The 17143-nt window shown below is 37.2% G+C and overlaps 1 protein-coding gene across 2 annotated transcripts in view; it reads right to left on the reverse strand.

Moving 5' to 3' along the window:
- Positions 1–16518, reverse strand: part of COPB2 (COPI coat complex subunit beta 2) — a 39782-nt gene extending 23264 nt beyond the window's left edge. For both annotated transcript variants that reach the window (XM_059162772.1, XM_059162771.1), the window contains exons 1-5: positions 16370–16518; positions 5093–5230; positions 1729–1815; positions 1216–1342; positions 206–354 (exon numbers count right to left, since the gene is read on the reverse strand). In XM_059162772.1, coding sequence (XP_059018755.1) covers positions 206–354; positions 1216–1342; positions 1729–1815; positions 5093–5230; positions 16370–16372 — 504 coding nt within the window. In that variant the 5' untranslated portion in view covers positions 16373–16518. The remainder of the gene's footprint in view (positions 1–205; positions 355–1215; positions 1343–1728; positions 1816–5092; positions 5231–16369) is intronic.
- Positions 16519–17143: the final 625 nt, after the last annotated feature.

Here is a 17143-nt window from a genome sequence, read left to right on the forward strand (position 1 = left end):
AAAAGTCTTAGAATATATTGCTTTGACACAGAAAAACACTCCTCCTGTTAAGAGCATCAAGTTACCACAAGTCCTATTTTGATTTCAATATGAGCTTTTAAGAGAAACTTCTAAGCAGGAATAAATTTCATGGGCAGCCAGTAGTAAAATATCTCAAACAACTACATTTCACCAACATAATGGATACAAAGAGCAGGCACCCTACCTTGATGGTCCTGTCCAAAGACGCACTGGCAAACTGATTGTTATCTTTAGGATTGATCACAATCTGCATAACATAATGGGTGTGTCCTTCAAACACTTGTGAGCAGGACCATTTTTTATCCCAGTCCCAGAGCTTAATAAGCATGTCATCTAGGCCAAAAGAAAGTCTCAAGTTAGTTGCCATTTATATTTCTTTCATTTAGAACTAAGATGCAGTCTTTGTGCCTTTTAAGGCAGCAAATCTAAGAGAAATCATACATTCCCAGGCTTAAAGAAATAGAATCAGAATTGAACAAATTTTTCAAAATCCTTATTTATCCTAAGAATAAACTTAACTCCCTACAGAAGAGGTGAGATAAGATAGAGAAATTACTACTAGTAAATACAAAAATTTCATGAAAAATTTTAAGAAAGACTCAAGTGGGCTTTACAGAATGACAGAAGAGTAACACAAGTTTGATTAGAATCTAAGTATGACTGAATAATGATGGCAGTGACTAGGGAACAAGCATTTCTCTTATAAGAATGATGAAAGAAAAAAGCTTTGAATTACTTCTCAATTTTAACTTAAAAATGTTTCAAAGAGCTATTACCAAATCAGTACAACTTGTTTTAATTACCCTCCAAAAGTTCACTGTTCTAGATATAATGCCACAGAGCAAACTAGCCTGAATATAAAGAAAAAAGTGATGAGGGTATGTAGCAATCTGGCAAAAACTCACCCACCAGCATGTAAATTAGCTTTCTGTTCAGCAGATGTTTAATCATCTAGACCTTCAGGACTTCCCTGACAGAAACTGGAACAATTGCTACACAAATCCTAAGTAGAGTTGATATTTCATTAAATACAAAAGCAAGCAGCACTGATAGCACGGTAATGGACTTAAATAGTTTAAAGGCTGCTCAGAATTAGAACTCCACATGTAACAGCAGTAAAAGAATTGCAAGTCTCACTGAATGAAAATGAATTACTGAAAGAGATGCACATGATCAAAAGGAGTCATCTCTTACCACTGCTAGTCAGAATGAAAGGCTGTGTTGGATGAACAGCAATACAGCGAATGTAGTCTGAGTGTGCTTCAAACATATGAACTCTCTCCAGAGTATTATAATTGAACACTCTTATCTGCATGTCATCCTAGAAATGGAAATTTAGAAATTATTATTGTTATAAAGTAAACTGTGCAAAATGGTGTAGGAGCGCATGGGTGGCTCAGTCAGTTAGGTGTCCTGACTTTTGATAGTAAGTAAGTAAACTCGGGTAGTAAGTAAACTCAGGGTTCCGGGATGGAGTCCCACATCAGCCTCTGCACTCAGCTGGGAATCTGCCTCTCCGTCTGTACCCCCTCCCTTGCTTTCTCTAAAAAATGAATAAATAAATCTTGAAAAAAAAGTTATAGGCTCAAGTTATAAAGTCTATGCTTCAAAACATTAGACTAATTAATAATCAAGAACCAAAATCATTTGCATAATCACTGACCAATTAAGAAACTGAAGGAATTAGAAATTCATATAATTACTTACCGCTCCTGTCACAACCCAATTCTTTCTTGCAACAAACTTTGCAGCCCGAACAGGAAGATCACACACTTCAAATGTTTTCACCAATGTCTTAAAAATTCAATAAGAATATATACTTTGAGTTATGAGAAAATAACTGAAAAAACTACTGTGTCACATTTAAAATATCCAATTATTTAGATCATTCCTAATTTAAAAATATTCTCAGGCTAAAACACAAAAGCTCAACAATCAAATGAAGAAAAAAGACCAATCTTCTTTTCTTTAACAGTTTCAAAATTAAAATGCTTATAAAGGATAAAAGAAAGCAAATCTCCACAAGATGGAATTCCAGATCCTCTGTGCTCCAGCCTGCCCTTCCTTATCTTCTTAGCCTTACCTTTGGCTACTCCCACTCTTACCTTTGCTCCTCCTGTGCCCTCTGCCTGAAAACCCACAAACAGAACCTTATACTCCCCATTCATAACATAGCACTTTCATTATGTGTCTAATGTTAATTTTTCTACTAAGCTCCCCAATGGCAAGAATCTTGTTTACCACTGTATTCCCAGAGCCTAGAACAGTGGCTGGCAAACAACCAGTGTGCAGTAACTATTTGTTGAATGAATTGGCTCTTAGTTTTTTCTTTTTAAAATTAAACCTATCAACTCACAAAATAAACTCATAAACAAGATCCAATTCTTTTGAACACTTTAGCAATGTTTCCGTATAAATGCTATTGACCTCTTTTTAGTGAAGCATGAAAACACAGTGATTTAGATGTCTCTTCAAGCTGCTCAAAATGGAATAATACATATAGCATAAAAGCAGAAAACTGAAAGAGCCTCTTAGAAAGAACAGGGATAAATGCATGTCTTTGTCTTCCCACTATGGTGCCTTATTTTTTAAGATTCTGAGATTCAAACTATCATTTTGCAATCTCTCTTTTTTGTACCAGAGAGTAATGAAAAACAGCACAATCTTACGGATTAACCATGTACACTAAATAAAAAGAAACAAAACTAGTACACCTGAAACTAATGTTATATTTATGTCAACTATACTTTAGAAAAAAAAAAGTTGTAAGAAAAAAGAAACAATAGAGACTGGTTCATAAGAACTGTTGAGCCTACTTTGGCCTTCTGAAGCCAGACTTCACAGATTCTTCACACAAACACAATAAATGGGGGCATCAGCTCTAACCTGTACAGCTATCAGCTGACTACCATACAGAGAGCAGAAACAACATACAATCTGTAAGATGTCAGAAAAATGCACAAAAGCTCATAAGGAGCCAACAAATCCAGGGATCTGCTGAGCAGTACAAATAAAGCAGCTGCAGAACAGTCACGGTTAAGGTCCACAGTTAAGTGGCCACGGTTAAGTGCTGTGGCTGATACAAATGACACGAGAGATGGTCTCTGCATTATAGAAGCTAAACAATCTAAAGAGGAAGAAATGCTACTCAATATAACTTAATGTAAGTTAGGGAAATAATGACTAACACTTGTATGGGACTTTACACAATATTATTATCTAGTTTGATTTAATCCTTTTGACAATCCTGTGATATAGGGAAGGCAACAATATCATCTTCATTTTAGGTAAGTAACTGAGTCTTAACATGTTTAAGAGGTTTGCCCACATCATTTATTTAAGCAGGATGGCTTCAAACTGTAACATACTGATTTTTAACCACTGCACTCACCACCTCAAAGACTTATTTGAAATTCAAGTACATTTGAATTCACTTCCAAAACCGTTTTGCCTCTTTAAAGAATTTTGCTCTTAATATACATGAGTGGCAATTAACTTCTGTTGGTGATAGAGGGAAAAAAAGAGATAGAACCAAAAATAGACCAACCATTAAACAAAGACTTACTCAGTATCTACTGTAAGTCTCACTGTCAAATAGGCACTTGTAGTAACTGTGGAAAGTAAGACTAGTATAATCCCTATCCATCCCAGGACTCCATTCTTGAAGGAAAGAAGGAAATCAGAAGTTACCAACAAGATGAATTTTGAAAGTGGAAGCAGGTGGCCCTGCCAGAGGGCACAGAAGGGCACAAAAGAAAAAAAGAGGCAAACTGGATGAACCAGAGAGAGTTACGTTACAGTAAAACCGAGAGAAAGTTAAGGGAAGTACAGCTGGGATTTAGAACATAACACAGTGAAATAACAGATCTGAGAAATGGCTAAATGGAGTTGCCAGAAGGGATCCCTAGGAAGAATTAGGATGTGTGGTGGGGTTTGGGGGAGGCACCAACATGTCTGTTAAGCATAAAATCACAAAGATATTAAGTCTGTGAAAACAGAAGTGGATCAAAAAAAGCAGTTAGCATGCATACTATTTGCATTAAGACAAATGGATTCACAAAATGAAGAACTGAAATTGTAGAGGTTAGAAATCCTGATATAGTCAAATAGTGATAAATGGAATACTGATTATTCCTTAGCTCAAAAAACAATTATTGAGTACTTACTATGTGTCAGACAATGTTATCAGCACTGGCATAAAGCAGGGAACAAAGTGTTAATGTTTATAAGATGTTACTGATGGGGTCCTGCTTTAGTGTGCAGTCATTCTGTGCCATTATAGGGACATAAGACTGTAAAGGTGTTTTTAGAGTTATTACTGACCTTAGTTCCTAAGCCTATTTTTCCATTTTAAATTACTCAATGTGAATTTTGTCTGGCTATTAAGAACTTAACTTTACATGTTGAAAATAATGATTGTGTAAGTAGACACATAACTATATGAGCTAGTGCCCACTATATGTTCTGTATTTTGAAGGGAAACGATTAAGAACCATCAACAAAGATTGGAAAATAAGAGATAAACCAATTTGAAGGATAAATGATTTACTCAGATGATAAAGAGCAAAACAAGCATTTAAGGCAGATAATCTGTATAACGCATATTCTCATATGTGTAATCAAAAGCTGACTACAAATAATTTCTCTAACACTCTATAATTTGAATAGTTGATTGAAAGTTACCTGCATATCATTACATCAATTATTTGGGAAAAAATAAAATTAAAAATCCCATTCTTAAGATCATTAAAATATTGACTGAACAGAAAATTAAGTACTATTCAATCTTTATCTATAGCAAGTGACCTTATATTGGTGGCATTTTCCTTTATTTCAAAAAGATAATACTAACTTTTATCAGAATATAACATTTAAGTGTTGTATATAACAAGACTGAAACGGTTTCTTCCATAAGCTATAACCCCGTAACTGTTAGTTTCTCTTTCCTGAAAATACTTTGTACTAATTTATTTGAGAAAGCAATCTGCACACCTATTGGACTCTCTGTCTTCTCTTGCATTATAAACACAGTCTAACATACTGTTTCTAAAAAGTCCTTAAAAATTCTTACCTGTGTTTCATGATTCCAAACGCACACACTGCCATTGTAAAGACTTGCCAACATCCATGGCTCTGTAGGATGCAAATCCACGCTCTTAACTCGATCAGATCGAGCAGTTAGCTTTCTCTTTATATCAAGTCGCAGAGGCTAAGAAGAAACAACATAAAAAGCCCTCATAACATTAAATTGCTATGCCAAATAAATCATGTTTGAGATCTTAACTAAAAACAGTGCATTAACAGGCCTTCAAAAAAATTCAGTTTTTACTTTGCTGAACTGTAGATTCAGTTTCAAGTCTACAGCACCCACCTCTTCACTCATACTAACATACGAGTATTTAAATTTTTTTAATTTATAGTAGTGGTTGTCAAACTTTTTGGGCTCAGGACCCCTTTCCACTCCAAAAAATTTCCTAAAAAGCTTTTGCTTACATAGGTTGTATCTATTGATATTTACCATATTGAAACATTAAAACCAAAACAAGTTAAAAATATTTATGTATTAATTTTCTTTTTAAAAAGATTTTATTTATTTACTATTATTTAATTTATTGTTTAATTATTTAATTATTTAAATTATTTCATTATTTAAATTATTTATTTAAACTATTTAAATAAATGGTAGGCAAAGAGGAAGGCAGAGAGAGAGGGAGAGGCAGGCTCTCTGCTGAGCAGAGAACCTGATGTGGAGTTCGATTCCAGGACCCTGGGATGATGACCTGAGCTGAAGGCAGAGGCTTCAACACACTGAGCCACCCAGGTGCTCCTATTAATTCATTTTCAAATAAAAATAAACTCATTACATGTTGACTTAACATATTTTAATGAAAATAACTATATTTTCAAAAGAAATTTAGTGAGAAGAACGGCAATTTTATTTTTCACATTCTTGCAAAACTCTTTAACATTCTGTCTTAATAGGAGACAGCTGGTTTCTCATATCTGCTTTGGCCTTCAATATATTATGCTTCAATATGATATGCTGTTTTGGCTGACATATATGAAAAAAAAAACTTGGCCTCGAAAGACACGTAGTTGGAGAAAGAGAACTTTTTTTTTTTTTTAAGATTTTTAAAAATTTATTTGTGAGAGAGAGAGAAAATGCACAAAGAGTGGGAGCAGCAGGCAGAAGGAGAAGCAGGCTCTCCAGTGAGCAAGGAGCCTGATGAGGGACTCATCCCAGAACCCTGGGATCATGATCTGAGCTGAAAGCAGAAGCTTAACTGACTGAGTCATCCAGGTGACCGAAGATAAATATTTTAATAACTTTTAAACATTTTTATAAAGATTTTATTTATTTATTTATTTATTTATTTATTTATTAAAAGAGAGAGAATGAATGAGCGTGGAGGGGCAGAGGGAGAAGTAGGCAGGGAGCTGAGACGGGAGCAGATTAGGGGCTTTGATCCCAGGACTCATCTGCTGAGCAGGGAGCAGATTAGGGGCTTTGATCCCAGGCTTCTGGTATCATGACCTAAGCTGAAGGCAGATGCTTAACCGACTGAGCCATCCAGGCACTCTAATTAACTTTTTTTAAATAGTTGTGAATAGAATATTCTTCACTTTTCAAAACTTGAAAAGTGGTAGTTCCTTAAAGGTTAGTTGCAACATGAAATCTGAAAGCACATAAATGAACCTTTTATGAACTTTTTATAGTTTGTTACATGAAATCTCTTGGCCTATTATGTATTTTGAATGGATCTCTAACACATGCATCTTTTGTAACATCATGCATTGGTTATTTGGAAAATTCTGAATCAATGAATTATGCAAATCTTCCAAATTTGACACATTTCATTATATAATAACAAAAAGTCACATTCATTAATATCACCATCTACCACAACGGATAAATCTTCAAGTATTAGAAATCTAAACAGTTTAATGATAGAATTTTTCTAAAATTCTAATTTTCACTTCAAAGCACCAATTTTATCACTGGGAACAAATAATGTCAAGGACCAGCAAATGTCTTTCAGTTTTTAGAAAATGTCTGCCAAATAATCAAGTCTGAACAAACATAGTATGTCAGTCACTGCTTCAAGCAAGCTTGTAACTTAACAGTATGCAACAGAAGTATCTTATGCATACTTCTCATGTCATTACAAAGAATATTTAAAAGATGTAGGCTCAAGTATCGAGATGTAATAAAACTAGCGTTTTTTCCTGCTTCATCAATGACATTCTTAAGTGAAACTGGATTTAAAAAAATTGTGTGGTAATAAGGAATGTACTGTTAGTTCAATTTGATGACATTATACCAGCAGTTCAGTTTTATCTTCCATTTGTTTTACAGCAATAGTGCAAATTATCAACATAGGGAACCTCCTAGAAGACTATGGGGGACTCCTAGGAGACTACAGATAACACTTGGAGAATGCCTGGTTTACAGAGAATCTAGTAATTAAATGTAAAATATCTACTAAATCACAAGGTTGTGCCCATGTCATTAGTGTCCTATCAGAAAATATTCTGAACAAGTGTTATTCATGAAGTCTTAGTAATCCTAAAACTATATATCAATCAAAACAGTATAGCATTGGCATAAAAACACAACGATCAATGGAACAGAATAGAGAGTCCAGAAATAAACCCATGCATATATGGTCAATTACCCCACAAAAAAGGAGCCCAGAATATACAATGGGCAAAGGATGGTCTCTTCAATAAATGGTGTTGGGCAAACCTGACAACAATATGCAAATGAATGAAACAGAGGAGTGCCTGGGTGTCTCAGTTGGTTAAGTGTCTTGACTCTTGATATCAGTTCAGGTTATCATCTCAGGGTTGTGAGATTAAGCTCCCTCCCGTGTCAGTCTCTACACTGGGTGTGAAGCCTGCTTAAGATTCTCTCTCTCCCTCTGACCCTCTCTGTGCTCTCTTAAAAAAAAAAAAAAAAGAGAGAGAGAGAGAGAGAGAAGAGAGAGAATGAAATTGGACCATTATCTTATACCAAAAATGAATTCAAAATGGATTAAAGACTTAAATGTAAAACCTGAAACCATAAAACTCCTAGAGGAAAACAGGCAGTAAGCTCCTTGACATCGGTGATGATCTTTTTGGATCTGACACCAAAGCAAAGGCAATAAAAGCAAAAATCACCAAGTGGGTCTACATCAAGTAAAAAGTTTCTGCAGAGCAAACTTATTAATAAAATGCAAAGGCAACATAGTGAATGGGAGAAAATAACTGGAAAACATACACCTGGATAAGTGATTAATATTCAAAATATACAAAGAACCCATCAACCTAATAGCAAAATAATTAACCAAGTAAAAAATATGAAGAGGTCCTGAAGAGACATTTTTCCAAAGAAAGATTACAGATGACCAACAGGTACACAAAAAATGTTCAATGTCACTAAACACCACAAATCAAAACCACAATAAGATATCACCTTACACCTGTTAAAACGGCTATTATCAAAAAGATAAGAAATAACAAATATCAGTGTGGATATGGAGAAAAGGAAACCCTTATGCACTATTGTTTGGAATGTAAATTGGTGCAGTCACTGCAGAAAACAGTGTGGAGGGTCCCCTCAAAATTAAAAATAGAGAACTGGCTATAGGACCTAGCAATTCCACTTCTGGGTATTTACCTGAAGAAAAATCAAAGCATCAAGTTGAAAAGACATGTGCACCGGGGCGCCTGGGTGGCTCAGAGGGTTAAACCTCTGCCTTTGGCTCAGGTCATGACCTCAAGGTCCTGGGATTGAGCCCCAAATCAGGCTCTCTGCTCAGCAAGGAGCCTGCTTCCTTCTCTCTCTGCCTGCCTCTCTACCTACTTGTGACCTATCTGTCAAGTAAAAACAAACAAACAAACAAACAAAAAAACCAGACACATGCACCCCCATGTTCACTGCTGCATTAGTTACAATAGCCAAGACATGAAAACAACCTAAGTGTCCACTATAGATGAATGGATAAAGAAAATGTATGCAATATATACATATTATACATAATATTTCACTGCATATATGTATTATTATATTTATATATGTGTGTAATAATACTTATTTTTTGCATATGTATTATTATATACACATTGGAAGTAGTTGAATAAAAGCCTTGTGAGGTGTTTGCTTTGTCTCAGGAAATGATCTACACTGAAATTATCTAGTGATCTTCACTTTGTGTTGAAAAGTAACCTTACATTTCTAGTCCATTCATGATCATTGTGGAAGATCACAAAAATAAAGATTCACACACACGAATATTATTCAGACATAAAAAAGAATGAAACCTTGCTATTTGTGACAACATGGATGGACCCTGAGGGTATTATACTAAGTAAAGTAAGTTGAAAAAAGACAAATACTGTATGATCTCACTTATATGTATTATCTTAAAACAAAAAAATAAAATAGCTCAAGCTCATATATGCACAGAACAGACTGGTGGTTGCCAGAAGCAGGAGGTGGGTGTAGGCAAAATGGATGAAGAGGGTAAAAGAGTACAAACTTCCAGTAATAAAATAATTAAGTCATGGGAATATAAGGTATAGTTAAAAATACTGTGTTGCACAATGCTTTGAAACTGGAGCTCAATCACAAGGAAAAGTTCGGAAGGAACTCAAACACCTGGAAGCTAAAGACCACCTTACTTAAGAATGCTTGAATCAACCAGGAGATCAAAGAAGAACTTAAACAATTCATGGAAACCAATGAGAATGAAGACACTTCGGTCCAAAACTTATGGGATACAGCAAAGGCGGTCCTAAGGGGGAAATACATAGCCATCCAAGCCTCCCTCAAAAAAATTGAAAAATCCAGAATACACCAGCTGTCTCTATATCTTAAAGAACTGGAGAATCAACAACAAATCAAACCAACTCCACACATAAGAAGGGAAATAATCAAGATTAGAGCAGAGATCAATGAGGTAGAAACCAGAGATACAGTAGAATGTATCAATGAAACTAGAAGCTGGTTTTTTGAAAGAATCAATGAGATCGATAAACCATTGGCCACACTAACCCAAAAGAAAATAGAGAAAGCCCAAATTAATAAAATCATGAAAGAAAAGGGAGAGATCACAACTAACACCAAGGAAGTATAAACAATCATCAGAAGTTATTATCAACAGTTATATGCCATTAAGCTAAGCAACCTAGATGAAATGGATGCATTTCTGGAAAACTATACTCCCAAAATTGAACCAGGAAGAAACTGACAACCTGAATAGACCGTTATCTAGTAACGAGATTGAAGCAGTGATCAAAAACCTCCCAAAAAACAAGAGCCCAGGACCTAATGGATTCCCTGGGGAATTCTACCAAACTTTCAAAGAAGAAATAACACCTGTTCTCCTGAAGCTGTTTCAAAAAAAATTGAAGCAGAAGAAAAACTTCCAGACTCTTTTTATGAAGCCAGCATTATCCTGATCTTCAAACCAGGCAAAGATCTTACCAAAAAGGAGAATTCCAGACCAATATCACTGATGAATATGGATGCTAAGATTCTCAACAAAATCCTAGCAACGGGATCCAATAGCACATTAAAAAGATTATCCACCATGACCAGGTGGGATTCGAATATCCCTGGGCTACAAGGATGGTTCAACATTTGCAAATCAATCAATGTGATAGAACAAATTAATAAGAGAAGAGAGAAGAACCACATGGTCCTCTCAATTGATGCAGAAAAAGCATTTGGGTGACGCCTGGGTGGCTCAGTGGGTTAAGCCTCTGGCTTTGGCTCAGGTCATGATCTCAGGGTCCTGGGATCAAGTCCCACATCGGGCTCTCTGCTCAGTAGAGAGCCTGCTTCCCCCTCCCAGTCTCTCTCTGTCTGCCTCTCTGCCTGCTTATGATCTCTCTAGGTCAAATAAATAAAATCTTAAAAAAAAAAAAAAAAGAAAAAGAAAAAGAAAAAGCATTTGACAAAATCCAGCAGCTGTTCCTGATTAAAACGCTTCAAAGTATAGGGATAGAAGGAACATTCCTGAACATCAAATCTATCTATGAAAGACCCACAGCAAATATCATCCTCAATGGGAAAAAGTTTGCAGCCTTCCCGTTGAGATCAGGAACACGACAAGGATGCCCACTCTCACTACTCTTGTTTAACATAGTATTAGAAGTCCTAGCAACAGCAATCAGACAACAAAGAGAAATAAAAGGTATCCAAATTGGCAATGAAGAAGTCAAACTCTCTTTGCAGATGACATGATTCTTTATATGGAAAACCCAAAAGACTCCACCCCCAAACTACTAGAACTCATACAGCAATTCAGCAACGTGGCAGGATACAAAGTCAATGTACAAAAATCAGTGGCTTTCTTATACACTAACAATGAAAGTACAGAATGGGAAATTAGAGAATCGATTCCATTTACTATAGCACCAAGAACCATAAGATTCCTGGGAATGAACCTAACCAAAAAGGTAAAGGAACTGTACTCGAGGAACTACAGAACACTCATGAAAGAAATTGAAGAAGATATAAAAAGATGGAAGACCATTCCATGCTCTTGGATCGAAAGAACAAACATTGTTAAAATGTCTATAGTGCCTAGAGCAATCTATACTTTTAATGCCATTCCGATCAAAATTCCACCGGTATTCTTCAAAGAGCTGGAGCAAATAATCCTAAAATTTGTATGGAATCAGAAGAGACCCCAAATCGCTAAGGAAATGTTGAAAAATAAAAATAAAACTGGGGGCATCATGTTACCTAATTTCAAGCTTTACTACAAAGCTGTGATCACCAAGACAGCATGGTACTGGCATAAAAACAGATACCTAGACCAGTGGAACAGAGTAGAGAGCCCAGATATGGACCCTCAACTCTATGGTCAAATAATCTTCGACAAAACAGGAAAAAATATACAGTGGAGAAAAGACAGTCTCTTCAATAAACGGTGCTGGGAAAACTGGACAGCTATATGTAGAAGAATGAAATTCGACCATTCTCTTACATCATAGACAAAGATAAACTCGAAATGGATAAAAGACCTCAACGTGAGACAGGAATCCATCGGAATCCTAGAGAAGAACATAGGCAGTAACCTCTTCGGTATCAGCCACAGCAACTTCTTTCAAGATATGTCTCCAAAGGCAAAGGAAACAAAAGCGAAAATGAACTTTTGGGACTTCATCAAGATCAAAAGTTTCTGCACAGCAAAGGAAACAGTCAACAAGACAAAGAGGCAACCCACGGAATGGGAGAAGATATTCACAAATGACAGTACAGACAAAAGGTTGATATCCAGGATCTATAAAGAACTTCTCAAACTCAACACACATAAAATAGACAATCATATTAAAAAAGGGGAAGAAGATATGAACGGACACTTCTCCCATGAAGACATACAAATGGCTATCAAACACATGAAAAAATGTTCATCCTCACTAGCCATCAGGGAGATTCAAATTAAAACCACATTGAGATAGCACCTTACACCAGTTAAAATGGCCAAAATTAGCAAGACAGGAAACAACAAGTGTTGGAGAGGATGTAGAGAAAGGGGAACCCTCTTACACTGGTGGTGGGAATGCAAGTTGGTGCAGCCACTTTGGAAAACAGTGTGGAAATTCCTCAAGAAATTAAAAATAGAGCTTCCCTATGACCCTGCAATTGCACTCCTGGGTATTTACCCAAAAGATACAGATGTCGTGAAAAGAAGGGCCATCTGCACCCCAATGTTTATAGCAGCAATGGCCATGGTCGCCAAACTCTGGAAAGAACCAAGATGCCCTTCAACGGACGAATGGAGAAGGAAGATGTGGTCCATATACACTATGGAGTATTATGCCTTCATCAGAAAAGATGAATACCCAACTTTTGTAGCAACATGGACAGGACTGGAAGAGATTATCCTGAGTGAAATAAGTCAAGCAGAGAGAGTCAATTATCATATGGTTTCACTTATTTGTGGAGCATAACAAATAGCATGGAGGACAAGGGGAGATGGAGAGGAGAAGGGAGTTGAGGGAAATTGGAAGGGGAGGTGAACCATGAGAGACTATGGACTCTGAAAAACAATCTGAGGGTTTTGAAGGGGCGGGGGGTGGGAGGTTGGGGGAACCAGGTGGTGGGTATTAAGGAAGGCACGTATTGCATGGAGCACTGGGTATGGTGCAAAAACAATGAATACCGTTAAGCTGAAAAGAAATTAAAAAAAAAAAATACTGTGTTGCATACTTGAAAGTTGCTAAGAGTAGATCTTAAAAGTTATCACAAGAAAAAAATTACTGTAACCACATATGGTGATAGATATTAACTAGACTTACTCTTGTGATCATTTTACAATATATACAAAGAGTAAATCATTATGTTGTACACATGAAGTTACTATAACATTATGTCAGTTATACCTCAATAAAAAAAATTGATTTCTTTGGAGAAAAGTATTTTGGCAATAATATTAATAAATGGTAGATGAATGTGATGTGTGATCAATACAGGTTATACCCATGTCCATGAGGGCCTTTGGAGACAAAGAGGAATGTTTATAGCATTTTAATGGATTTTAGTCATAGGAACCTAATGTAATTTAAATGGGAACCTAACTAGTGAGTTACTTAGTAATCGAATAAAAGAACCTAATTCTAACTTAATTAGAACCATTTTAAACAAAAATTAAAATACTTTCCATTCAGAAAATGCTACTAGTTTAAAACCGCTTTTTTTCCAATCTGGATTCAACTAAACAGACAAGAAAATGATGTGAATAAGTATTTTCTCAATTCTCCCAAGGATACCATTCTAAGAGAAAAGTTAATTCATTATAAACAATGACGCCAAGTTCAGTAATCTTAATTTTCTCTTGGACACAGATGAGGGAAGACTGATTTAAAATATGTTTCCCCTTCAAAAGGTTTTAAACACACCTAAAAGTTTACTTGGCAAGTTACCACTGAATCTTTTTGTGATCTTCCACGATGGTCATGAGTGGAATAGAAATTTAGGGTTACTTTTCAACACAAAATGAAGATCACTAGATAATTTCAGCATAGATCATTTCCTGAGACAAAGCAAACACCTCACAAGGCTTTTACTCATCTACTACTTCCAACCTTATTATTACCCTAGATTTATTTGAAAACATCGGAATTCTCTGGCTCTTCTCTACAATCATCAAAAAAATGTTTCCCCTGCCATGCCTTCCTCTTCGTCTCAAACATTCTACTTTCAAACCACCATCCTCACAGTTCTTGGTCATTCAGGGAAGCAGGACCTTTTACTTCATCCTTTTCTTAATTTTGCCTCATTTATTAGCATGACAAATATCAACTCCTTTTACTGGTCTCTTTACAGTGAACAAACATGAAGTGTCTTCTGTGTGCCAGGAACAATGGGGGCTTTCATGTAAGCCAGCGCATCTCATACTTTCCTATAGCAAATGAGGAAATCCATCACTTATAAATTGTGTATATTTTACCATACGGATGTTTAATGATTACTGAGTAAAAGTGATGCTCTGAAAAGGTGGGCTGAGGGACTAAGCAACCCTAGTGCACCTCGAAATACCCTCCAATTCACAAATCCCAGTTAAAAAAGCAGAGCCAAGATCTTTTGCTGTAATTTCACCCGACATTTAAGTGGCTACTTTGAATAAGACATTCTATTAGATATTCTCAAAATACAAAGATATTTATACTGTACCCTTAATTCTAAATGTCTCCCTCCATTTTCCAAAAGCTGGATGCATTTAAGACTCAGCTTAAATTACTGCCACCAATATAATCTTTTGGATTACCCTTGCCAGAACTATCCTTTCTTAAGGGATTTTAAGAAGCCAATTTAAGAAGCTAATTTAGCTTTAAGAAGCTAAATATACAAGTCTCTTTTTGCTTTATAGAGTAGATGCTCTTCAGGGGTCTTTACCTCCACAACATCTTATATATTTGGATATGGGGGTTTAAGGACAGATGGTATAATCGAGGTCTAGAGAATTATGCTGAATTCAAATTTCGGTTCTACCACTCATTTCAAATATGCAATACTGAACAAGTTCACTTAACTTCTCTGAGGTCTGACATACGTAAAAGAGGATTAATACTTTTATCTACAACTGAGAGTTATGAGAATTAAATTCAGTGTTAAGCAGTTAGAATAGTGCCTGGCCTATCATAACCACTCCATAAACATTACTTATAACTCATTCTCCCAGCTGCTCTAAGAATTAGGAGGCAAATGTTTAGCAAAGTGGATGGGCACATAGTAAACGCTCTATGGAAAACAAATGAATAAATAAATCCACATTTTGTATCTCATACAAAAAATTTTAAATGTATTAAAGAATGAAGGATATTTCACTATAAAATGTCCATTCCTGAAAGCACAGCACACTCCAGACCAGATCACTGGTTAACAGGAGGCAGAATAATTAAGAGACCTGAGATCTTGCTAAAGGGCTCTTAACCTGGGGACCCACGGAAGTTCAGGTAAGAATGGGGGGAACGTGGTGTCCGAGTGAAACCACTGAAGTTTTTGCAACACTGTGTGCTTCTCAATCCATTTTTCTAGGAGGAGCCATAACTCTCACCAGTTTCCCTAAGGATTCAGTCTCTGTTGTAATTCCAACTCTGTTTCAATTAGCCTTACACAAACTTAAGTTTTAAACTACGAGATACAGAATTTAGACTAATTAATCTCCAACGTCTCCAAGCCCTAGTTAAAAGAAGAGTGGGCAGGAAAACGTTTAAAAATAAAATACTAACTTTCTTATATTTTTTCAGAAAAGATATTCTTACACTATTGTAGTTTTTCCTTCTTATTACAACACTCTTGAGCCAAAGTACTTTAGGGTATTTTGGGGGGTGAGACGGACAATATAAAAGTGCTGTCTGTCACGACTGCCATTCTTACCAGCCACTGTATTTGCAAATGCAGAAAACCACGTCAGTTTTAGAAGCAACGTCCTAACCCTTCCTTGCCCCCTAGAAACTTAAAGTGGGATCCCAAAGCATTCTAAATTCTTTTGACATATACACTTTACCTAATTTCAGAAGGAGTTCTTATCTGCTTAAGACTGTAGTTTGTGGTTAGCACCCACTACTATAGCATACTATAGCATGTTTAAGACCAGCTACCGCCGTTTTAAGGGCCCAATGAGTAGGTTTGGCAAAGCCCCGGCACTGCCTCTCCACACCACCTCCGATTTCTGGGCCTCACCGCCGCCTCCCTCACAGAACTCAACCCAGACCAGGACCCCACAAGGCCTGAGGCGGCGGCCGCAACGAGAGCCCAGGCCGCTGCTTACCGCAGCCCCCAGGCCAGAAGCCCAAGAACTGGCCTCAGACAAGAGGCCCCGCTCCTTCCTGCAGGGTCTGGACCTACCATCGCTCCGTTGGTCCGAGTCCGTGAGCCCTCACTTGCCACAAGCGACGCAGTCCCTGAGAGACTCACCGACCCGCTGACCAGCCGACTGACTGACGTGGAACTTCCGGGAGGCAATTCTCGCGATAGTGGAGGCCAGGATCTTAGCACCTGCGCAAACGCGCCGCGGGGGCTGACGTTTTCCAACGTCCTCGCCAGTTTCCTAGGCAACGCGGCCCTCTAGTTGTCCGGAGCGGACTTGGAGCAGCTAGAGAGGGCGGGGTGTGGTCTTGACCGTCGGGAGAAATCATCTGAGGTTCCTGAAAGAAGACGAGAACTAGATAACAAAAACAGGGGAAAAAAAGAAAAAGAAAAAAGAAATATATATATATATGAATTGGAAAAACGAGATGCTTAGTCCCTTTGGATGCTAACGGCAGGGGGAGCTCCCCCTCGATGCAGCTGTGCCTTGAGAAGGGCTCTTGGAGTCCTTCGGACTCTGAGGGGAGGGATGGGGGAGAGAAGGTGAAGCAAGGCTGTAAGGCCTCGAGGCTGGAGTACGAGACCCAGCGAGTTCTCTGCAAGCCCCGCCGAGCGCCGAGTGAGGCTGGGAAGCAATAGCCGGACTCGGGCGGAGCTTCAGATTCGTGAGGTTGGGAGGATGCCCGAGGAGATGGGGACTACTCCAACATGCATGATCGCCCTTTATTGAGCATACACTGTGTTATTCATTTATTTAACAAATACTTACCGATCTTCGGCTGTGTGCCAGGAGTACTTTCCTCTCAAATCCTC

The sequence above is a fragment of the Mustela lutreola genome, chromosome 2 (assembly GCF_030435805.1).
Source record: "Mustela lutreola isolate mMusLut2 chromosome 2, mMusLut2.pri, whole genome shotgun sequence".
Lineage (NCBI taxonomy): Eukaryota > Metazoa > Chordata > Mammalia > Carnivora > Mustelidae > Mustela > Mustela lutreola.